General features: G+C 49.1%; 4 protein-coding genes across 4 annotated transcripts; 1 reads left to right on the top strand and 3 right to left on the bottom strand.

The window, feature by feature from the left end:
• Window positions 1–43: 43 nt before the first annotated feature.
• BC939DRAFT_501317 (uncharacterized protein) lies at window positions 44–8,316 on the bottom strand (the record flags this gene model as incomplete). The annotated part of the gene is made up of 4 exons (XM_051560149.1): window positions 44–5,899; window positions 5,995–6,600; window positions 6,685–7,217; window positions 7,299–8,316. The coding sequence occupies 4 exons, from the start codon at window positions 8,314–8,316 to the stop codon at window positions 44–46; spliced, it is 8,013 nt and encodes a 2,670-aa protein (XP_051414319.1).
• Window positions 8,317–9,823: 1,507 nt separating this feature from the next.
• Window positions 9,824–10,478, top strand: BC939DRAFT_445377 (uncharacterized protein). The gene has a single exon (XM_051554795.1). The coding sequence runs from the start codon at window positions 9,892–9,894 to the stop codon at window positions 10,420–10,422; it is 531 nt and encodes a 176-aa protein (XP_051414318.1). The 5' UTR covers window positions 9,824–9,891; the 3' UTR covers window positions 10,423–10,478.
• Window positions 10,479–17,903: 7,425 nt separating this feature from the next.
• On the bottom strand, window positions 17,904–19,416 carry BC939DRAFT_527232 (uncharacterized protein; the record flags this gene model as incomplete). The annotated part of the gene is made up of 3 exons (XM_051561406.1): window positions 17,904–18,563; window positions 18,698–18,804; window positions 19,143–19,416. The coding sequence occupies 3 exons, from the start codon at window positions 19,414–19,416 to the stop codon at window positions 17,904–17,906; spliced, it is 1,041 nt and encodes a 346-aa protein (XP_051414317.1).
• Window positions 19,417–20,283: 867 nt separating this feature from the next.
• On the bottom strand, window positions 20,284–21,446 carry BC939DRAFT_445362 (uncharacterized protein). The gene is made up of 2 exons (XM_051554794.1): window positions 21,409–21,446; window positions 20,284–21,118 (listed from the first exon to the last, which is right to left on the bottom strand). Exon 2 carries the CDS (start codon window positions 21,028–21,030, stop codon window positions 20,464–20,466), a length of 567 nt encoding a protein of 188 aa, XP_051414316.1. The 5' UTR covers window positions 21,031–21,118; window positions 21,409–21,446; the 3' UTR covers window positions 20,284–20,463.
• Window positions 21,447–23,233: the final 1,787 nt, after the last annotated feature.

Here is a 23,233-nt window from a genome sequence, read left to right as displayed (position 1 = left end):
CAGGGACTAGTTTAAAAAATAAAACATTCTATCGCTGTGTACTTCACCGTCCAGCAGCATTCTTCCTTATCAACCTCGGCGATGCTGATGACTGCTGCTCCAAACTGCCCCTACTAGTACCAAACCGAAGTTGCTGTTGTTGCTGTTGCTGTTGCTGTTGCTGTTGCTGTTGCTGTTGCTGTTGCTGTTGCTGTTGCTGTTGCTGTTGCTGTTGCTGCTGCTGCTGCTGCTGCTGCTGTGTTGGTTGTGATGGTGCTGCTTGGGATTGTTGAGGAGGACCTGTCGAGATGGATGCCAGCCCCAACGCCAAAGAACTACCTCCAACCAAATATCCTGGCTTCTTGTAGGGGCTCAAGCTGTCCGGATCATCCATTCCACTATCCGAAAGCACAGACCCGTCTCCAGAGCTCGTCATGGTACCTCCACGAGACTTCATCCGCGAGTACTCCGGATCCAAGGTCTCGTACGCCTTGTCGATCGTCTCAGTCGCCACCGCGACCGCTGAACTGACCCATGATCCAAGAGACCAGCTACTGGATTTCTGTAGGTTCGAAGATGCTCCTGTTGAAGACATTGTTGGCTTCTTGTTGCTGTCCTCCTTATCATTACGGCCACCGTTGTTGGAAATGCCTCCCGGTCCGGCCATCTTCTTCTCATTTACGATGCCCGTAATATCTCCCACAAGACTGCCACTACCACCGCCCCCTCCCCACAAGCTGCTGTTGTTGTTACTGGCACTGCTGCCGTGATCATGTCGATGGCTCATGCTTCCGGCAGATGTTGGAGAGAGCAGCGACACGCTCGGCGAATGCTTGGATCGGTCGATCAGAACCTCGCCTTCATCCGTTGAGTTCCTGGCCTTACTCTTGTTCGACCTGTTCGCCATGGGTCCATAAGGATCATACTCATCCACCTTCGAATTGCTCAGATACAAAGACGTTGAGCTAGTGCCCAAACCAGATACCGATCCAGATCCAGATACTGTTGACGGGCCACCAAAGCGGTCAACATGATCGTCATCCAGTCCAGGGACCGTCTGCTGATAGAACGAAGACGACGATGTTGACGATAGTTCCGTTGTCGCTGGTTGTTTTGGCGGGAAATCTTTCCTGCCGGCGGACATGGTGCTCTCCACCTCTGCATTTTCATCGACGTCTCCGAAATCATCCCATCCTGACCGCGAAGACGACGTCGAGATTCTCGAACCGTATCGATAGGCGTCGCTCTGGCTCGTCCTCACGATGTCCGACTCCTGATTTTCTGCTGAATGCTGTGGCTTTGGCCGGCTGCCATCCTTGTTCCGTCTAACAAATCCCTCTGCAAGGATTGAAGGCGAAAGAATTGGTGTTGGTGATCCATGTGAAACACTCGATCTTCTGTAGCGAGATGTTTGTCCAACCTCCTTCGCAGATGATTCATCAAAGGATAATGGTGTGGATGCTTCATGAGTATCAGACAGATGCACCATCTTCTTTGCCATCGTTGGGGACTTCAATGTATGTTTCAGCGCTGAAGGCAACGTAGCCTGCGAGATGCGCGGTGATGCAATCTGGAGGACCGATGGCTGTTGTTGCTGCTGCTGCAACGGTTGATGGCCCGCTGAAGGTTCCGTCACTGTCAGCCGACGAACAGCGCCGAGTGGTGAAGCCGAGGCTCTCTTCTGCTCCAGTCGCTCTCTCTGCTTCTGCAAAGCCGGCGTCAAATACTTTTGATCTGTGGGTGTCGTCGCTGCATTCGACATGGGGCTGACTGGTGTCTTAACAGGAGAGGTAAAGGAGATCACAGGAGACGTTGTTGCAGAGATTCGTGGAGAGACCGTTGTCGTTGCGCTTTGATCCACATTGGGAGTGCCCTTAGTGCTCTTGTACTTTGAAATTGGCGGTAACGGTTTTCCTTTGGCTGCGAGTCGGGCGCGTTGCTGACGAATGGCCAAGGGCAGATGTGAATCGTCCTCGACCTCTGGCTTCACATCTGGAGCGGCTTCGGCCGACGAAAGACTTTCAAAAGTCGAAGACGTAGAAATAGGTGCCGAAGGCTGAGCCTGATGGTGGCCGAGCAATGTTGGACTTGATCCTGCGACACTCAACTGGCTGAATGATAATCTACTGCCAGAGGATGGTGAGGAGTAGTTGGACGTATGGTGTTGGACAGCGGAATCATGCTCAGAGATGTCCGGCGTTTTTAAGTTTCGCGAGGATTCTGTCCTGGTAGATATGGAAGTTTGGTCCGCAATAAAGGATGGCATACCGATGTGCACATCGTCGTCTTGATCAAAGTCCCAGCTGTCTGCGCCGCTGATATCCGGCAGCTCTGAGATCTCACTGCTAGCGACGATATCCTTAGATTTCTGGTTGAATGACGCTGTTAGGGAAGTCCTTTCCTTAGTGTTCTCATCATGAACGACGTCCCCATGCGCATCCGTGTGCCAATCGTCCTGATTCAGGTCCGTCCATGACATAGTGCTGCCCATTCCTCTTCTAGACTCAGAGGATATTGAACCACTGCTACGATCACGACCATGGAATTGTCCGCGTTCAGATCCTGGCGAAACCCTCTCATATTCATCTAGCGATCGAATCGAGTATTCGGACTCAAGCTCGGACCCAACACTTACGCCAGCCTCGCTCCTCTTCGAGACTGAAGCCGGTGAGACGTCCTGCCACGGACTCTGACTGGGGCTGTCCTCGTCGCCTTCGCCGCTGCCCGTTCCAAGGGAAAGAGGCTCATTTTGGATGGTGAGCGGAGATAATTTGTCAGATATACTGATGACAGCAGCCATGGCTAGAAGAGCATGTGGCGTGGCCTCCTCCGGTGCAGCCATTGTCTTTGACTCCTCTGGCGTTGCCCCCTTGTTAGTTTGGGATACTTCTTGTGGTTCTGCAAACGCCTGACCGCCGAGTCCCTCCGAGACCTCAAACTTCTCTTTGCTTGAGCGAACGCCCTCCTTCTCGAGCTTGGGATCGACATCGACATCATCTTCATCCCATCCCCAGGCATCCTCGTTAAGATCATCTGCCTTCTCAATCTGAGATTCAGGAATAATTGGTTCCACCTTGCGAGAGGATACAGAGACGCTCGTTCCATCCTCGTTTGTGGAAAACGGCTGAGCGCTTTCCTGAACCTCTTCTTCCTTGCTTGACTCTTGTGCTGAAGTGAAATGAGCGCTGTGAACCGGCAAATGGAAAGTATCGGCCCTCTGTGACGAAGTGGTAGGGATGGTGTGCACCTGGTCAACAGAGGCATCGCCGTCCTGCTCTCCCCACGCATCCTGTCCTAGTGCCTCCTCGAGGTCCAGCTCAGCCGTGGGTTCACCCCAAGAAAGACCAGGAGTGGTAACAGAAACTACAGCTGCAGGCAATACGGACTGATGATCGGATTCGACTGCAGTTCCCTCTAGAAGATCGATGTTGCCTGTGTGATCCCTGTGCTTCACATGGTCCTGCTCGAACGGTGTTGGCGCGGCGTGGAAATCCTCAGAGTTAATGTCGAGATCCTGATCTCCCCACATGTCCTCCTCAACTGCCGCGTCGATAGCATTCACAACATCACCATCCGTAATTGACTGAACTAGTTCCTGGGTATTGATCTCAGCCCCCTGCAGACTCAAGGCATCGTGGCGATCATCCTGGCACATGTCCGTAACAACAGCGAGCTTTGCTTCTTGGTCCGTATTAGACTGGCCGGACTCGTCGATAGCGTCGGCGTCCAGGTCGGGCGCAACGCTGACATCACCAGAGCGGCCGGAGATTGCTCCGGCAGCAGTAGTTTCCGGAATCAAATCGTTAATATGGCCTTGTTGGTGCTCGTAAAGGTCCTCCGAGCTCACTGCCTCCTGAACATGACCTGGGGCGATCTCAGAGTTAGTTTCGAAATCGTCCCTCCATGCATCCTCTTGTTCCAGAGCAGTATCGATAAAGTCTTGAAGGCTGATGCCAACTACGGGCGCCGAGATAGTAAGGTTCGCATGGACAGCATCACCGTCATCATCACGATGGGTTTCAACCTCGTTAAAGTGTGCAGCCGGCATTTTATCGCCTTGTGTCGCGCTTGGTGCTGGTTCCGCGTCGAAGGCAAGATCCTCCTCATTTTCGTCCCAAGCATCCTTCTGAGGGCCCGACTCGATGGTACCCTCAAGATTGGTATCCAAGGTGTGCACAGAGTGATTTTGGGCATCAAGCATCTTAGGGGCCGGGTCATCTCCACTTGGCTCTTCATGCGCAGATGTATCATCCGCTACAGATGCCTCCACGGGAGTAGGCTCCATGATAGTATTCACTTCCTGATCGATCCACGCATCATTCTGCTCGCTTGCTTCGACAGTATCCTCAAAATCATTGCCCAATGTGCGTTCAGGCTGGTTTTGAGCATCGTGCTCTAGGAAAACTGAGTAGTCCCGGCTGGATTTCTCTTTCCCGGGTATGTCGACAGGTGGATACTCCTCTGTAGTCGTTGACTCCACTACAATGTTCATATCCTGATCGGCCCACGCATCTTCCTTTGTGCTCGCTTCGATGTTGTCATCAATATGGCTGTCAAAAGCGCGCCCGAAATGACTCTGCGCCTCGACTGCGGAATAGACACTGCTCGGTTCCTCGTGCACAGACGTATCAGTGAGCGGGTGCTGCTCTGCGAGAGCTGGCTCCACGACGATGCTCATGTCCAGGTCGGCCCACGCATCTTCCTCCAGCGTCTCATCAGTATTCTGAGCAAATCCATCGTCAACCTCCTTCGCAGGTGCTACACCTGTCTCGATGATGTTCTGGGACTCTGGCTCAGAATGCTGGACGCTCTCCTGAAGCTGGTCGTCTTCGTCAGCTTCAGACTTCTGGATTCCTGTTGGAGGCTCATAGGATGATTGCCATGCATCCTGGTCATCAATGGCTGCCGCATCGCTGAAGGGATTGGCTGGATCCTGATCATCGTCCATGGCACCAGCTATTGTCTCTTCCAAATCCTTGTCTTCACACTCGCTAGTATGCTCGGCTACCGTCTCGTATGTATGCCCAGCATCGTGCTCAGGGCGGGTACGGATTGATTCCTGTGGTACTGTAGTCAATTCAGCGCCTAATTTCAGCTCCTCCTGCTCAAGATTATCATGATGTGGCAAACTGGTAGCGGATGTAGGGATGGCGCCATCAACGGCGTCTTCTGGGAACGGCATATTCTCCTGAAGAAAGACCTCGTGCGCTGAGTTCTCAATCCTTGCGTCGTCAGAAATAGCGACAAGACTAGTAGATGCAGCAGACAGATTGGAGAGACCAAGGTCGTCCTCCAAGTTAGAAGGCGCAGCTTCAGTCTCGTCCTCACTCAGAGCTTCATGCCGAGCAACTGAAGTGCCATCCAAGGGTCGAGGCTCTCCACGCTCCATCAGCTCCACATCTTCGTCGTCCACAATAAACTTTGGTGATTCATCGTCGCTATACGGGGTGCTGATTGACCGATTCATTGGTACGCCACGCTCCATGTGTTCCAGATAATCGTCGTCGTCTAAAATCTCGTTCAGACGGTTTGAAGATGCATTCATCCCTGAGCGCGCGGTGGAGAGATCGCCATATAGGTCGCTGCTCTCTGAATCCGAGGCGACGGACATTGAGTCTTGTGCAACGGAACTTGGACCTGTTCGACGAGTCGCTGATTCGAGCGAATCAGTCTCAGTGGACTCTGGAAGGGTATCCGGTACTTGCGAATATAGATCATTCTCCACGTTTTTGACTTTACTTTCTACCGCAATCTGTAGGGAAGCAGGGATGGATCCTTCGGAATCGATATTTCTAGTAGTGCTGCTGCCCTGCAGATGATCCTGTTCGCTGGCTGCTGAGGATAGTGCTACTGGGGTCGGCTCTGTGTGATGATTGTCCTCTGGCTTGACGAAGGGATTGGAACGAGCTGCACGAAGGACCTATCATGACATAGTTGTACAAACGAGAGTAAGTCTTTTTTTTTTTCCTTCAGTGCATCCTGTTCAAATAAATTCTCTCTCTCATAGAGACATACCTCCCTAACTTCAGAGTCGTGCTCATTGTCGCTGCCATGAGTAATGTGGCCAGGCTCCGTATCAGCGTGTGGCGTCGCGCTAGCCGCAAATGACTCCAAGCCCTTCTCTTGACCATCCGAGCTGCTGATGGTGCCGAGTGAGGCGCCCAGCTCATGGTGTTGATGCCCGTTGAGGGACCTCTCCTGATCATAAGAATATTCTGACGAAAGAGCCTCTTCTTGGACGGAATCTACCTCAATGTCAATGTCCTCGTCCATATCAAAGCCCCAAGATGACTCTGCATTCTCGACCCCAATATCGCTTGAATGTGTCCCATGCACTGCCTCTGTAGGATTGTCGAAGTCGTGCTCGAGCCGAGCACGGTCGGTATCATTCTTGGTAGCCTCTGCTAGTTCCTCCATCGCGTCTTGATTGGTCGTGGAACGAGGGACATCAGAAGCAATTGACTGGAGTTGATCCGCCTCACTGTGGTGAAGCCCCTCGCTCACAAGACTGGGTTCAACGTGATCCTGGTTGATAGTTGATAAGGTTGAAGTTTCTGACGACTCCTGCTCTGCATAAAAATGGTCGTCTGAACTGGCAAACGGATTTGAAGGCTCCATTGGCTACAGAAAACCATGAAGACATAATCAGAATGACGGTAATAGACACTGAATAAAGAAGCAACGATATTTCGATGAAACGCTTACCTCCCCAATTTCAGCGTCGTCTCCACCATCGCCCCCAATGCTGACCCGTCTATCCTGGTCAATCGTCACCTCTGCGGATTGCGGAGCGGTTTGAACCGCTGTTTCAGCGAGATCCATGAGCTGATCGTCATAATCCCAGGCGTCCTCGACATCCTCATGTGTATATTGAGTATTTGGGTGCTCCTCTTGCTGAGTCGTGGCACTGTCCTGTGCTTGGTGGGTAGGAAAATCAGACGCAGGCTCCTCAATCTCCAATTGATCATCAAACCCCCAAGACGTCTCCACTTGATCCGATGGTACAGTATCATCGACAACATTTCTATCATCGAATTCCCACGACGTTTCTCTTAGATTCGTCTGCTGTGTCTCTTCAACCTCAGCCTTGTCGTTGAAACCTTGAGACATTCCCGCCAGGGTCGATTCTTGCACCTCGTCCACATTGATTTCGTCGTCGAATCCCCAGGATGCGTCTTCATTTTGCAGATCCGGCATAGAGTATGCCACAAAGTTTGAGGGAGTAACAGTAGGGGGCGCTAACGAAGATGAAAAAATATTTAGTATGGATGGTAGTCTAACCAGTCTTCCATAATAAAGTGTCATGAGTTTAACTGTACCTGGCGCTGAAATCGGTACTGAAGGCTCTCTGTGATCCCGCACAGGAGTGACATATTTAGGCACCCTCTGGTCCACGGACTGGCCCGCCTCATCTTCGAAATCGTCCTCACTGCTCTCCTGTTCTACATCCTGAAGCCAAGCCTGGCGAACATGTTCTGGCGTCAATTGCTGATATTGGCCTGCGGAGCTATTGGGGTCGAGGTATGCCTGGACAACCTTAGAGTAAAGCACAGGACTCTGTCGCATTCGCTCCCGAAGCTTGGGTGTTGATCCGTGGGATAGAGTTTGGCTGGAACTGTGCTGTGAGCGCGTCAAGGATGAGGTCGAAGAGGACGAGGAATGCTGCTTTACTTGTTGGTGAGTTTGCGAATACGAGTAGGACGACGACGAAAACGACTGAGAGTGCGACTGCTGTTGAAAGTGGGAAGTGGTTGTCGCTGATGGATCGCTGCTCCTGTACGACTGCTCGTGAATGGATGCACGCTGGGGCTGCGGCTGCAGCTGACGATGTTGTTGGTCGTGTCGAGCAGGTTGGTTCTGGTGGTATTGATGCTGATCATGGTGCTGTTGATTATGGTACTGGTGTTGCTGTTGGTAGTGTTGCTCATGGTATCCATGGTGTTGCTGCTGTTGACTAACTTGCGCTGACTCTGGTCGATGCTGTTGATCCACATGCGTCTGCGTCTGAAGCTGCTGCTGAGCCTGGTTCTGATGCTGGTGTTGTAAAGCTGGCTGCTCTGGCATAGGACGAGCGGTCGAATGTGCTGGCCTAGGTGTTTCGATTTGGGCTTGTTCCTGGTCGTGCTCCTGGTCGTGTTCCTCTGGGGCGTTCAGATGCAGATGACTCTGCCTGGCGATGATGGGGCTTTTAGTGACAATTGGTTCCCATGGTAGTTCGTCGTCGCCCTCGGATGCACTGGCAAACTCCTCGTTCGAGTCGGATGTCTCCTCGCTGTCGTGGACATAGTGGCCGTACTGGGGCGGATGCGACGTCGAGTGCCCGCTAGTGGATGCCATGGTGTGTCGTTGATCCCCGTCTTCGGTCTACGATCCAAAAAGCGAGCGTGATGATTGATGGGTTCCCTAGATGATGGCGTCGCGCGATGATGACAAGAAGGATGAGTTTGCGGGGGGAGACAAAGTTCGTATATTCACACCTAATGCGTTGTGACACGTATATTTCTCGATTCTGCTGCCAACTTTGTAACACACGCGACAGGGATCCTCGGCCATTGTCTCCGCCAACCCCCCCTCTAACCCTTCCCGTCCCCTTCATCGACGTCGAGCATAAGCGAAGATGCTGGACAACGATTCGTACCAAGCGCTTCTTTGTATTTCGCCTCGAACTTGCGAGCCTATCCCATCTGGACCTGCCAGAAGACAGATCAATCTTACGGTGTTACTGACATGGATGCAGTAAAGCCCATCAAGCCAAACAAAGAGGGTATCCTCGTACTTTTTCGATTTCCTTTCCACGTTTCTTTGCTTGTATATCTGCAGCATTGGCGAATGTTTTCGCGCATTTAGCCTTCGTACACTTAAAGCTCATCGATGCCATTGTCATGTGGATCATCTCAGGCCCTGGAATAACGAATCCTGAGGGCCTTGAATCCCCGGGATGGGGTGATGGCGGCCGAGCGCCGTAGGAATGCCAGCTTTGTCTAACGCTGGTACGTACCATTGACGATCGGAAGTAAACATACACGCAGTCGGCGTGCGGACATGCTGATCTCGGAGAGCTATATTCCACTGTTCTGTATAGTGTTACTAGCTGGCTTGCTCGCAAGAAAAGATCTGCTTACACATCTAGTAGCAGTGACTGATTGCCCATTGTTCTTCATCCGCAATCTTGTACCTTGGATTCCATTTGTAGTTGTTAATATGGCCAACGGACCTGGAATAACTCTTGCTGCTTATTCTCTCGCTGAAGCGAATCCTGCAAGTCCTTGGAGAGGCCAACTGATTCCCTCAATTGTCGGTTTGCCCCCTTCTACTCCCACCTCAGCCGTTTCACTGCGTCTCACGGGTCTCGCTCTCCATTATCCATTATGGCAATAGAGCTGTAAGACTCCAACGGTGGAGGTATACTATTGTCCTTCATTCACTACCTCGATGTCTTGAACTTTGGATTCTTAACTACTGTCTTCCGAAAAGGTATATATACTTACGTACAGAGACTACGTTTGTGTAACGAGCCCATTTCGGTCCATGGAACAATAGAACATGTACAGCAGTCTATTGCTGCTTGCATGTTTGCTTTTGGCGGCAGAGAGAGAACCCCGTTCCCTTGTAGATCCAAATAAGAATAGAATATTAGCCTAGGACTATGCTTACCAGCTAACCGAGCGACTAAGTGGCATTGGAAGTAGTACGGCACTTGGTCTCGCTAGCGAGTCTCAAGGCGCACTTCATTTTTGTTGGGTCGCTAAGCATTGGGCATGGATGTTCATGTATGTACGTATACACACCCTAAATAAATAATGTGCTCCGTGCACGGGAGAGAAGAAGGACTGGTCTACTCCCCCACGTTTGTTTCTTTGCTTTGTTTATGTCCAATGATTCCTCTTTCTTTTTTTGAGTTGTTGGGGATGGATGCACCAATGCACCTTGATAACCGGACATACTTGGCCTTATAAAAGGGCTGCCCTCTCCCTTATCTCTCCACTCTTCTCACCGACCTTCTTTCCTCTCAACTCTTACCCCGTCTCGACCAAAGTAGTCAAGCAAAGTATACACATACACATACAGCCATGTCAAAGACAGAGTCCTTCCTCATCGATCTCGCCTTCAACGGCCAGTCTGATTACGACGCAAACCCATCGCTGCACTCGACCTCGACCCGCCGGTCTCCCTCCTCCCATGGTGGCCTCCCACATCTTCAAATGGCCCAACTTCAGGCACCCCGTTTCGACGAGGCCACATTCGACCCCGAGGCACGGTCAGCGGCACCATCGAAGGATCTTTTCGAGTCCATGGAGCCACATCTCCGACTCAACCATACCAAGAACACTGCCCCCACTCGCTCCAAGCTGTAGACTTTGCAGCTCCCTCCCGTCCGCCTGCATGTACCCTCATTTCGCACACCTCAATTTGCACAGTTCGTTATCTCTTGATATCTTTTGATCACTCTCCGACTCCATCCTTCATCCCAGCATTTATTAAAGAAATTTTAAATCAGTTCTTGAGTGGTGCGATCAGACGTACAAAAATTGTGCCATTACCGAGCAATTGGCCCGATGATACGGCTGTCACAATTTCCAACTAAGTGCCTCTTTTTGAACAGGCCAAAAGTGCAATTCGCAGAGGCTTGGTGCCGCCTGGAGTCAAAGAATGCCTTTCTTTGCCAAAGTCTTGCGGAGCATGTACTCTGAAGCATTTCATTGGTTCAAAAGCATGTTGATTTTTAGCGTGGACTCTAACGTATGTAGCTTTATGAAGTACGACAAAAAGACGCACCTCGTTTGAGGTTTGTATGGTCTAAACAGGGCATTCTGCTTTCTAGCTACATACTGAAGAACCGAAGATGTGCACGATAGAGCGTTGGAGGGCCTGGATGGACTCGGCGATAGTCCTCACAGAACAACAATCATTCGTGACAGTAGCACATCAACACTAATCTATGCCACGTCGATCATTGAACAACCTGGTGCTCTTTTCCTCTTGAAAAATCATGCTGCATAGCTCCTTCGCCCAGACAACCTAGTGGTATACCCCTTGAACAGCTTTCTTTGTTTAATGAATCAATTTCCTCGAATCAACTTGGGATATTTTTTTTGGCACTCACACAGCGCAGGAGATCATCCATTTTTGAAAGGGCCTCATCATCGTATCACATAACAACAGTCTAAGTCGTTTTACGATGATCATCGCCCTTACCCTACCCACTATCCCCCCAAGCCTGGGTGGGTCCTGGATTACTCTTTAGCGCAGACTTTATAGCGAAAGTTGAATAAGCTCAGTGCGAATTCAAAAGTCATACCTGCTTTTCGAAGGAGGAATTTAAAAACTACTCCAGCTTTTTCATTCCACATCTATCACTTGTATCGGGCGTCCCATTCGTTCAGGTTGTCACGGACTAACCGCGCTATCGATTGGTACTGACTACCACCGTCAGCAACCAACATAGCGAGATACAACTAGCTGGAAATGTCAATCCATTGCATCGTCAATCGTTCTTAATAGGCATCGAAGTCGCTCCGCTACATTTCTCTGGCTGCCGACCGTCTCATTTAGCATCTGTCATCGGCCCATTCTCGTCAAACGGCACTATAAAGGTACAATGAAAACCTATGCAGCGAACATTGGCATACAACGACTCCAGAGGGGTGGACTTCATTGCGACGACTCCTCGCCTCATCGGATATCACATATGTGAACTTCTTGCAGCTACCCTAGTCATTCTGAAATGTCCTAGCCCGATCTATTAATCTAAACCGTTTCCCAATTTATTCTCTTTCACGTTGTTCTGCATACCACTGGTCTATTTGCCTTTGTGCCGCCACACCATTTGGCCCCGTGCCACTCAAAGAAAGAAGACCCTGCATCTTTAACCGGCAAGTGGCCGAAGCATTCATCTGCAGAAGTCCTAATCGTGAAGCGTCTCCTATTGTAAATAGAACTAATGGTACCGGTTAAAGAACTCGCTGTTAGACCCCCTTCACGACACCACCGCTTTTATGCCCGAACTGCTCTTAATTATATAGTGGTACAGGAGCCAGAATACAGTGACCGGGTGGCGCTCCCTGAGGCGAAGCGGTAAAAGATGGCTACTGTTTTGGCGAAGGTGATGGCGTGGTCGGATTTCGACCGCAACTGCCTCTCCACCAACGGATCCAGCTCCCGGTCTCCCTTACACCACAGTCTCGTCTTGCTCGAGGCATGAAGGGAGATGCTTGCCCCGACAGATACTGTCCCCGCCGTGAGAACCATAGTAGCTGTAACAAAGACATTGAACGAGAGCATGCTGATCAGCAACTATCTTTAGATCCCATGTCGCTTTCGCGAGATCAATGCTATGGATGTCCTCGGTAGGGCTTCGCCCGTAGACCTCCGCCTTGAGGATGAGCACTACCGAGGACTCCGACTGGAGCAGAGCCCCCGCAAAGGCCCTTGCAATCCTCTCTTTCTTGATTGAAAAGTTGGCCAGTGTGGTGTAGTGGCTCTACATCAGGTAAAGGTGCTAGCTGTGAATACGTTACTCAATAAAGGTCTCTTCCGATCAACGAAGTCTACATAATAATTGTCCTACTGTAATAATATTAAGCTCCAGATGCAGAGAACACTTGTAATGAGATCTTTTGGCAGAAGGATAATAAAGACAGCAAATACTATTTACAAGGATGAGAAAGATGACGGCGCACTCGGGGTGGGGATCAGCAAGGTCAAAGGGACTCTGTCTTGACTCCTGTGTCTAGACGACGATGTCGAGGGGTGCTGTTCTTGACCCTCCACTCTTGTTCCTTATGAGACCATGATCGTTACCTGGTCGAGGGACCTCCAGGCTACGTGAGTGGACCCCCAAGGACACTTGACTGCACTAGGGTGCAGAAATTCAGACGCATAAGTTCCGTCTCTGCTAGTGCTGGGTGGTACGCTATGATGACCAGCAATGGCAGAGTATACCAACTTGGGGTACAGTGAAGCATTGGGAGGAAACAGACCAGGAACCTTTCAGTCCTGTCGTGCTGTGTTATTTATTAACCGCAGCTGCATGTTCAGTCCGTACTTGGTATGATCGTATGAATGTCCTGTATCTATTCCGCTCATCGTATCATATCAACTGATGTGCCTGATTCTTGTATATGGCTACCCCGTCTGCACTCTATGTGGATTTACCGCATCACACCAGGCACAGAGGGGGTTCGACTGGCTCGTAAGAACCCATCACCACGAGGTCCCTAAACTGATGGCCGGCTAATGCAACCCTAAGCCTGAAAGCCGCGAATTCCCTAAGGTTTGTATACTAGCTACTATGCTATCAGCACTCCGTTCCGCAGGACGCTCTGCTTGTTCTATGCTGACCCTCTTACAAAGAGCGCGAAGAGAGAGGGAGAGAACAAGGATCTTCCAGTTCTAGCACCAGAACTGGGCACCTCTCCATTATTCTTCGTCCACATTTGTAGAAATGTACCAAAAAGAATCTGACCCGCCAATCCATCGCTGTGTCTGGATATGTGTTCGGAGGACTGCTATAGCAGTTCTTGACGCCCATGCAGAGCCAAGGCCTTGTTACCATCATTCTTTCGTGGAGAGACCCGTTTCACCAAATTCATCGAGACGGCCTGACACATGAAAACCACCATAATAATGTTTGAAGAAAAATAGCGAGGACACACCCTAGTCGATGACAAAAAGCCCTCAGGGGTGGTTCGCGGTGAAGATCGAATACAAAAAAATACGTGAAAAAGCGCGTCTGGCTCAGCCAATGGACCTGCTTTTACCACCACAACAGAACAGCAACAACGAAACCGGCTATCTGACGCACTCCTCATAGTCAATGAAGTCAATGAGTCGCGGCGAAGGTTCGATTATGATGAAAAATAAAAAGAAAAGAAATGGGGTTTCCCAGAAAAAACAGCCCCTGGGCCCCTTCATTGCGGGTAGATGTGAATGTTGCACAGGTGCTCTCGGGGTTAAGATCTATGTGATGCCGTCGAGGCTGTGCATCGCCCGGGCCAGATATACGCGTCGATCACTATGTCCCTTCAATGCAGTGCGAGCACCAAGTGCAAACCCATTCATTATATTACTGACAAAGGCTTTTCTTGCTATTGTACATTTTCATCTTTTCATCGTTTGGTTCAATCCTCACTCTCCTCACTCTTTATTTCATTTTCACATTGACGTTTGCTGGTTCTACGCTGACTAAGGTGTGGGGTCGAAGCGATACATACAAAGGAAAGTGGATTGGCTTGCCATCAGTCAGTCTTACTTGGGAAAGTAAAGACTGTGCAGGGTACACCGCGGGCAGGTTGCAAGCCATGGTACCCCAGAAAAAACCACAAGGGAAAAAAAGTTCGGCTTTTGACCTTCTTATTTTTTGGGGGGTGGGGAATTGTATTTTTCTTGTTCTTGTTTTTTTTCTTTTTTTCTTTTTTTCTTTTCTTTTTTTCTTTTCTTTTTTTCTTTTCTTTTTTTCTTTTCTTTTTTTCTTTTCTTTTTTTCTTTTCTTTTTTTCTTTTTTTCTTTTTTCTTTTTTTTAGAGAGGTGTAATAAAGCAAGAGCAGAAGCAAGAGCAGAAGCCGAGGCCTAAGCAAATGCCAGAGTCAGAGCAGTGATAGATGCGCAAGTCCAAGCAAAAGCAAAAGCAATAGCAAAGGCAGATGGAGAAGCAAAAGCAGATGTCGAAGCCAAAGCAAAAGCAACGCCGGAGCAGAAGCAAAAGCAAAAGTCCAAACAAAAGCAAAAGCGAAAACAAAAGCCAGAGCACAAGCAAGAGCAAAAGCGGAAGCTTAGGCAAATGCCAGAGTCGGAGCAGTGATAGATGCAAAAGTCCAAGCAAAAGCAAAAGCAAAAGCAAAAGCAAAAGTAAACAAAGGAAGAGAAGGGGAGAGAGAGAGAAAGCTAGAAGCAATAGAGACAAGGGAGCGCTGGGTGAGTGAGTGGGTGAGAGAGATACGAGAAGTGCAGGTGAACGAGACTGAGGTGAACAAGAGTGGGAGAGAGCAGTGGGAGAGAGCAGTGGGAAAGAGCAGTGGGAGAGAGCAGTGGGAAAGAAGGGCAAGAGACAGCAGAAGTGAAGGACTGAGAGTGAAGGACTGAGAGTGAAAGTGGGAGTAGCTGGAGCAGGGGTAAAGGTGGAAGAGGAGGAGGAGGAGGAGGAGGAGGAGGAGGAAGAAGAGCTTACCTTGAAGACCAGGAAGAAGACCGGGGAGAAGATGAGGAAGAAAAGAGAGAAGAGAGAAGAGAGAAGGGAGAGAAAAAGAGGAGGGCTTCATATTCGGTCCTCGATAGACACTCCCTCCTCCACGACAGACGGCACACGTCATCGCTGCTGTCTGCAGCGAAGAGAGTGTCTTCGAGCAGCCTCCTATCGGTATAGTCTTTTCGGGACTTTCACATGAAAGAAAAAGAGATAGTGGGCGATAGACAGCACGGAGACAGTGGACAGAGAGACAAGCAAGGAAATGATGGTGGCAAAACCGGTGACCTATCGGGACATGAAATACACTTTGGTGGTAAGATAGCCTGGTCTTGACAGCAAAGGAGCAAAGAGAGGGAGAGAGGGAGCGAGGGAGTGAGGAAGTGAGGGAGTGAGGGAGTAAGGATGAGAGAATGGGAGGAAGAGAGGAAGAGAGGTCTCCTTTGATGAGCATGCAAGCATGGAATAGAAAGAAAGCAATAGACAGAAAAGACATGGCAAAAGTAGTGCCACCACAAAAGTGTCTTTTGTGAGTGCAGTCAGCACGTCTACTGAAGCAACCAATGATGTACCTGGGAGTGTACAAGGATAAAGAGGCACAAAGACACAGGAACAAGCAGCAAGGAAAGAGGACGAGTGAAACAAGGAAAAAGCGGCTACAGCGGCGATGATCATATGGGTCACATATAGCAATACTATTCTTTTGCAGCAGTATGCGGGCATATAATAGTCCCTAAAGACAATATACCGTGAATATGTTGGACTCGGATCAAACTATCTATTCCGGCATAACCACTGCTGGCTGCACCCTCTCCAGCTTTTTTCTTATTTCATCAAGTGCTCACATACGGCTGTGCTGCATCTACTCCTTAAGAAAACCAGCCTGTTACAGACCACACCACCAAGTGGGGCACACGTCGTAGCTACGAATAGCAGCACTGGGAGTGGCAGAAAGGACTGTCGCCAACGACACACGCGTCCCTCTCCAAGCATTGTTCATGTTTATGCGCACACTCGGCAGCACTTCATTTCTTCCTTATTAGTGTAACCGCACGAGAAATCTGCAGTCGTGGTAAAAATGGGCGCAGTCCATAATTTCGCTATGCCCCCTAAAATCCTAGCTGCTTTGTAGCAGCTGAGGGCCATGTCCGCAGGCAATCGTCGAAGAACGACAGACTTGTTGTATCCGCATATTCATCACCATCACATATGCTTCGTCTATGGCATGGTAACAAATACGCTCTGTAGATCGACTTTGGGTGTTCTGTATCGACATAGTGCAGCCGAACTTTGTGTGATCTGGCGCTGGGCCTGTTCCCTCGTATCAAGAAGGGTCCTCCGCAGATTGCCACCAATTAAAGTTGAAACGCGCGCGCGCTCAAATATCTGCGCCTAATCTCTTGTGATCTCTCCTTCCTTCAGCTCATTCTTCATTCCACTCTTCGCTCATCTTTCATCATTCATTGCCATTCCATAACAAGCACAAATCCGTAAACCCCTCCTATAAGGACATGCAAGGTCTGCTTTCATCACGATCATTGTTGCTATCTTCTCTGTTAGACCGCTTCTTCTCTCCCAAAAAAGGTGCCCCCATCATATCCTCGACCCTCGCAGCCACCCTCGCTATCCCCGAAATCCTCGAGGCCATATTCTCGCTCCTCAATCACTATCTCCTCCGCGCCGTCGTTTGCCTGGTTTGCAGGGAATGATTCCAGGTCGCTAGACGTATTGTTCCACATGAACTCCACTAGACTTTTAATTTGATACGGATGGAACACCGACAGGTTCAGAAAGCTCTACCGACTGTGGCCCTGCTGCTCACGCCTTACTCTGGCATTCGGGAACGAATCATCAAGGATAGCCTATCCATGGAGCATCGTGACGCTGCATGGGTTGAACTCGTCACATCCATATGACTACTGCAGGGCTGGAAGTGTGGGCAAAGGAGAGAGAGTCAGAGATACCGGATGGTGGGCAGTGTTGGCCGCACCTCGAACTCTTTTCGATCGAGATTCTGAAGGGAGATACCGGGGTGTTCTGGGAGGCATGGACTTTTGTGCAGAAAATTCGTCTGCGGACCATTGTCTGGTTCAATGCCAGAGCAGTGTCCAAAATGAAAAGGCCAATCAAATAAATCATCTTCGATGCGGGCGATTTTAGCCCGATGAGGATGATGCTCATCAAACAATAGTCGAGAAAGATCTTGCTTCTTAAAGACAGCCTCGGTGCTCGGTCCAAAATGTCTTGAAGAAAGTGCTTTCAACCCATGCCTCCAGTTCATATGGACACTCATCTTTCAAGAATAAACCGCACGAACACATGATACAGTCTCTCTGTCGCCTGCAGCCGCAGTGTCCTGTAAATCCACAGAGAGAACATAGAGGGGGCCTCCAGAACGCACAGATACAGCTCCGCCCAAACTCTTTACTCTTTCGGACACAGCCATACGGGAGCAAACCCTATTCGTCTCGCAGTGTCCCATTCACTGATTCGGATTGATTTCCCAACAACATAAGATTCCGCTTTGTTTGGATCTTCACTTCCTCCTCTTTCCATACCATCAAAGAAGCTACAAACCTACGCTGATTCATCACGAGTCTATGCTTAATGTTAATTGATGATGATGCAGTTTAAATGCGCCGCTTCAGCAGCCCATATTAAAAGAAAGAAAGAAAAAAAAGAGAAAGAAGAAAAAAAACCATAAATACGTCCGCTTTTTATTCACAAGCCAGTTGCCTTGGTCCTAAAAGTACTGGGACTCGGCTTCTCTCCCCAAATTATCCAATAGTTCCTCATAGATCACATTCATCGCCTGAAGTGCCTGTCTCTTCAGGATGACACAGGAGATATTAATCTCGGACGCGCCTTGCGAGATCATCTCCAAGTTGATCCCGGCCTTCACGAGCGTCGAGAACATCCTCTCCGAGATATCGACCATGTTCTTCATCTGCTTGTCGACCAGCGACAACATCGCCATGTTCTGCGTCACATCCACGGTACCGATGCTCCTCAGCTGCAGCATCGCCTTCCCTATCGCCTTCTCGTTCACATTCGCACCCAACGCCATCGAAACATGCACTTCCGAGGTCGAAACCAAATCGATCACAATCCCATGCGTGTCCAAAGCCCCAAATATCTGTGCAAAAAACCCATGCGAGACCGATTTATGGTTCGAGTGCACGTTGAGGACCCACACATTATCCTTGATCGTCACCGCTGTAGGGTGCCGCCTTGACAGGTTCAATTGATATCCGTTCTCTAGCAAGACCTTCGGCAACGGAGGAGGAGCCATGCGTCCATCCGGCGTCGATACTCTCGAGGCATTATCCGGAGAGATGACCATCCCTGGACCCATGGGGCTCATAACGTTCTTGATACGAATAGGAGTCTGGGCGTGGATGATCTGTTCCATCGTAAAGGGATGAATGACTTCGGATCTGTAGCACGTCAACTCGGAGGCTTCCTCGGGTGTGATGATGTTGCGTTTTTAACCATGCAGGGATCAGCAGTGAAGATCCCGTCGACCTCCTTCCATACTTGCAATTCCTCTGCATCCAATCCGACCACGATGAGTGCTGCGGCGAGATCTGTGTAACCGCGACTAATGCTGGTCAACAAAATGCCCGATACTGGGCCAAAGAGACCTGGATTGTGTAAAAAGCGAGATGTATACGATAATGCCTTTTATTTATTTATTTTTTTATTTTTTATTAACATAAATCCACATGAGCGCGAGACGCATGGTCCGCAAAGGCCTTAAAGACTAGACCAATTGTGTTGGCTTGAGGCGTCTTAGCTTCATAGCTCATATCGCATGGTTAGCCTAACCTAACTCCTACGTGACCTGTTGCGCGATACACGTCTACTTAGCCAAGATCCAATGTTCATAGAGTTGTTTTTAAACCGAATAAACTCTCCATTATGTCCAACTTTCCTCGTCCTAAGCAATCCTGTGGTACCCTGTAATCCGCAGTCCGTCTACCTTCCTGGATTTCCGCTGCAAGTAACCGTCCCTCTTTCAAATCAGGGAAACCACCAACACTACGTTGGTGTTCCCGAACACCTCGGCGTCTTCCGGCGCGTTTGCTCATGAAGGTGATTCCAACTGACTTTTCCCAGGCGACAGTGTCCTCGCACCGTTTGCTCCATATCTTAGTCCTGCCGAGCTCGATCCTGCTCGCGAATTTTGTCACCATGATCGTTGCAATCCACTTGGTGGTGGTAAATAGCTGTTTCCAGGCCTCAATGAGTCTCATTGGTATTAATCCTTGGTATAAATCCTTGACCTCCCAATAGATGTATACGATAGTGCCTGGTTATTAATTTTTTATTATTATTATTATTATTATTATTATTATTATTTTTTTTTTTTTTTTTTTGGGTGCTGCTTTGGTACTACTTTATCGGCGTTACCTTGTCCCTACATAATCCACATCACTTTGCCATTTACTATGATCGCGTTCATTTTCATATTATCACATTAAAGCCTTTTTTTTTCTTTTTTTTTTTTCTTGGATTGGAACAAGAAGCAGAAAGGTCTTTATTGAGGTTGAAAAAATATATATATTGAAGTTGAAAAGGGGGATGTCAGCTAGGTCAGATAGACTATATCTGATCGAGCTATTTTGCTCTCGGAACCGAAGGATGCCAGCGCTGCTTGTCATACGCAAGAGCGTTGAGCAAATGGCCCGTGGTGGTGTACACAAAGTCCCTTTGCGTCTCATTGTTTCCTAGGACTTGTCTGCCGTGTAGCCACGGCTCCTGATGTCTGCATCCTGTAATGCACAAAGCCCCTTTATGTCTCAATGTTTCCCAGGGCTTGTCTGCCGCGATTCCGTGGCGTGAATATAGCACAAAGTCCCTTTACGTCTCATTGTTTCCTAGGACTTGTCTGCCGTGTAGCCACGGCTCCTGATGTCTGCATCCTGTAATGCACAAAGCCCCTTTATGTCTCAATGTTTCCCAGGGCTTGTCTGCCGCGATTCCGTGGCGTGAATATAGCACAAAGTCCCTTTACGTCTCATTGTTTCCTAGGACTTGTCTGCCGTGTAGCCACGGCTCCTGATGTCTGCATCCTGTAATGCACAAAGCCCCTTTATGTCTCAATGTTTCCCAGGGCTTGTCTGCCGCGATTCCGTGGCGTGAATATAGCACAAAGTCCCTTTACGTCTCATTGTTTCCTAGGACTTGTCTGCCGTGTAGCCACGGCCCCTGATGTCTGCATCCTGTAGTACACAAAACCCCTTTACGTCTCAATGTTTCCCAGGATTTGTCTGCCATGTAGCCACGGCGTGGTCAGACTCTTAGCTAACATGGCGTGGCCTTGTCATTGCCCAGGGTGCACGAACATGGACGTGATCTGCCGTTGCTACCCCTTCAGAAAACATATGTGTGTGCTTGTGTATATGTGTGTATTTGTGTATGTGTGTGTGTGTGGTTGAAATGTATGCGCGAAGTGGAGTGGCGTGCGCGAAAATAAAGCGGATAGGCGTAAAGATCGAGAAGGAAATGGTGGGCACGTCTTCACTTACACTGCTTTGACATGATTGCTTACCTATTTGCTCCTTTGCTTGCTGTCGTCGATGAGGAAAAAGATAGAGCTGAAGCTGACCCCCATATGCTCCAGACAGCCTCAATGTCCGCTGGTGATCTGGAGATGCCTTAGGAACAGAGCTGTTCATCATGCCAAAGAAGGAACGCAGCTCCGCAGGAATAAATAGAAACGAGCCTTGGCTGGCCTTCAAGCGTTGGTCAGATAGTCTGCGCACAAAATCAACTGAAAGGAGGTGTATGATCACAAGCCAGTTTTTACCAAATACGATAGGCAGCTGCAAGACAAACTCATGATTCCACTTACCTCGAGATCCCATCCGTGGCAGGGGGACGCCTGAGCATCAATCGACTGCCACAGGTCTGCAGCTCTTGAATGGTTGTCTCTTGGAAGAGGAGACCAGGCACCTAACAATAGCGAGAGAAGTAGATAAAAGAAGAGGTGGAGCAGGAGAAGGGAAGGGAGAAGGAGAAGGAGACACAGAAGCAGGCGCAGAAGCAGGATCAGACGCAGAAGCAAAAGCAAAAGCAAAAGCAGAGTAGAAGATAGAAGCAAACAAAGAAGTAGTTGAAGGGGAAGGAGAATGGGAGAGAGAGAGAGAGAGATACAACGAGTGCGGAAATGAAGGACTGAGAGTGAAAGTGGAATCAACTACAGCAGGGGTAAAGGTGGAGAAGAAGGAAGAAGAAGAGCTTACCTTGAAGATCGGACGAGAGAAGATGAGGAAGAGGAGAGAGAAGAGAGAGGAGAGAAGAGAGAGAAAAAGAGGAGGGCTTCATACTCCTCGATAGACACTCCCTCCTCGACAGGCGGTAAACGTCATCGCTGCAGATAGCAGCGAAGAGAGTGTCTTCGAGCAGCCTCCTATCGGTATAGTCTCTTCGGGTCTTTCACATGAAAGAAAAAAGAAAAAGAGATAGTGGGCGATAGACAGCACGGAGACAGTGGACAGAGACAAGCAAGGAGATAATGGTGGCAAAATACATCTGACCGGTGACCTATCGGGACATGAAATATACTTTAGCGGTAAGATAGCCTGGACTTGGCTGCAAAGGAGCACAGAGAGGGAGTGAGGGAGTGAGGGAGTAAGGATGAGAGAATGGGAGGAAGAGAGGAAGAGAGGTCTCCTTTGATGAGCATGCAAGCATGGAATAGAAAGAAAGCAATAGACAGAAAAGACATGGCAAAAGTAGTGCCACCACAAAAGTGTCTTTTGTGAGTGCAGTCAGCACGTCTACTGAAGCAACCAATGATGTACCTGGGAGTGTACAAGGATAAAGAGGCACAAAGACACAGGAACAAGCAGCAAGGAAAGAGGACGAGTGAAACAAGGAAAAAGCGGCTACAGCGGCGATGATCATATGGGTCACATATAGCAATACTATTCTTTTGCAGCAGTATGCGGGCATATAATAGTCCCTAAAGACAATATACCGTGAATATGTTGGACTCGGATCAAACTATCTATTCCGGCATAACCACTGCTGGCTGCACCCTCTCCAGCTTTTTTCTTATTTCATCAAGTGCTCACATACGGCTGTGCTGCATCTACTCCTTAAGAAAACCAGCCTGTTACAGACCACACCACCAAGTGGGGCACACGTCGTAGCTGCGAATAGCAGCACTGGGAGTGGCAGAAAGGACTGTCACCAACGGCACACGCGTCTCTCTCCGTGTTTATGCGCACACTCAGCAGCACTTTATTTTTTCCTTATTCGTGTAACCATACGAGAAATCTGCAGTCGCGGCAATTTCTCAGAAATCCAAGCCCAAACCTTGTTTACATGCCATTGCGGTTTACGACCTTCAGAAGAAACAGAGAAAGGGGATGATGCCGCTGACGACAGAAACTGCTGTCGCCCTTCGCATCTAAAAAGATGCTCCCCATGTCCATGCCCACATGCCTACACGGAATTGCTAAAAGACGATAGGCCTACTGCATTTGCATTTTTACCTTCGTATTCATTTACATATATGTGCTTCGTCTGCAAAATGGCTGCAATGTGCATCCTTTCAAATGCTGTGTATTGACATGCAGCTGGGCGTGCTTGATATACCTATTAGAAAGAGGATATCCTTTCTAACGCTTCCAACCGCCAAGGTCACAGTTCCTTTTGAACAACCGTAGTGTCGTAACCATTCAACCCGTTGGTGCGCACTTAGGCACATATGTTATTCACACGTTTCGATGCAGAACTTCAACCATTTGTGGCGCGAACGTCGAAATAAGTCTGCAGTAAACGAAATATTCCTTTGTCTGATGATCTGTTTGTTTAGGAAGGTTGTTTTATTGCTGCGTGAGACATCGTCGCATTGGCCACATCAAGTAGCTTTGCAGCGATTTAGTTTCGCTTTATTTGGTCGAAGGTGCCAGCTTATCACTACGCGCTGCGGGCCCAAGATTCCATTTCACAGTGCCCATAATCCCACGATAACTTATGATGCAGGCATAGCGAAACTAGAACACATGCGGCTCATTATTCTGATCATAATTGCCCATTGCCGAATACCTGGCCTGAGAC

This window comes from Gamsiella multidivaricata (assembly GCF_025024155.1).
Source record: "Gamsiella multidivaricata strain RSA 2152 chromosome Unknown BC939scaffold_18, whole genome shotgun sequence".
Lineage (NCBI taxonomy): Eukaryota > Fungi > Mortierellomycota > Mortierellomycetes > Mortierellales > Mortierellaceae > Gamsiella > Gamsiella multidivaricata.
The sequence above is the reverse complement of the archived record's forward strand: the minus strand, read 5'-3'. Positions and strand labels throughout refer to the sequence as shown.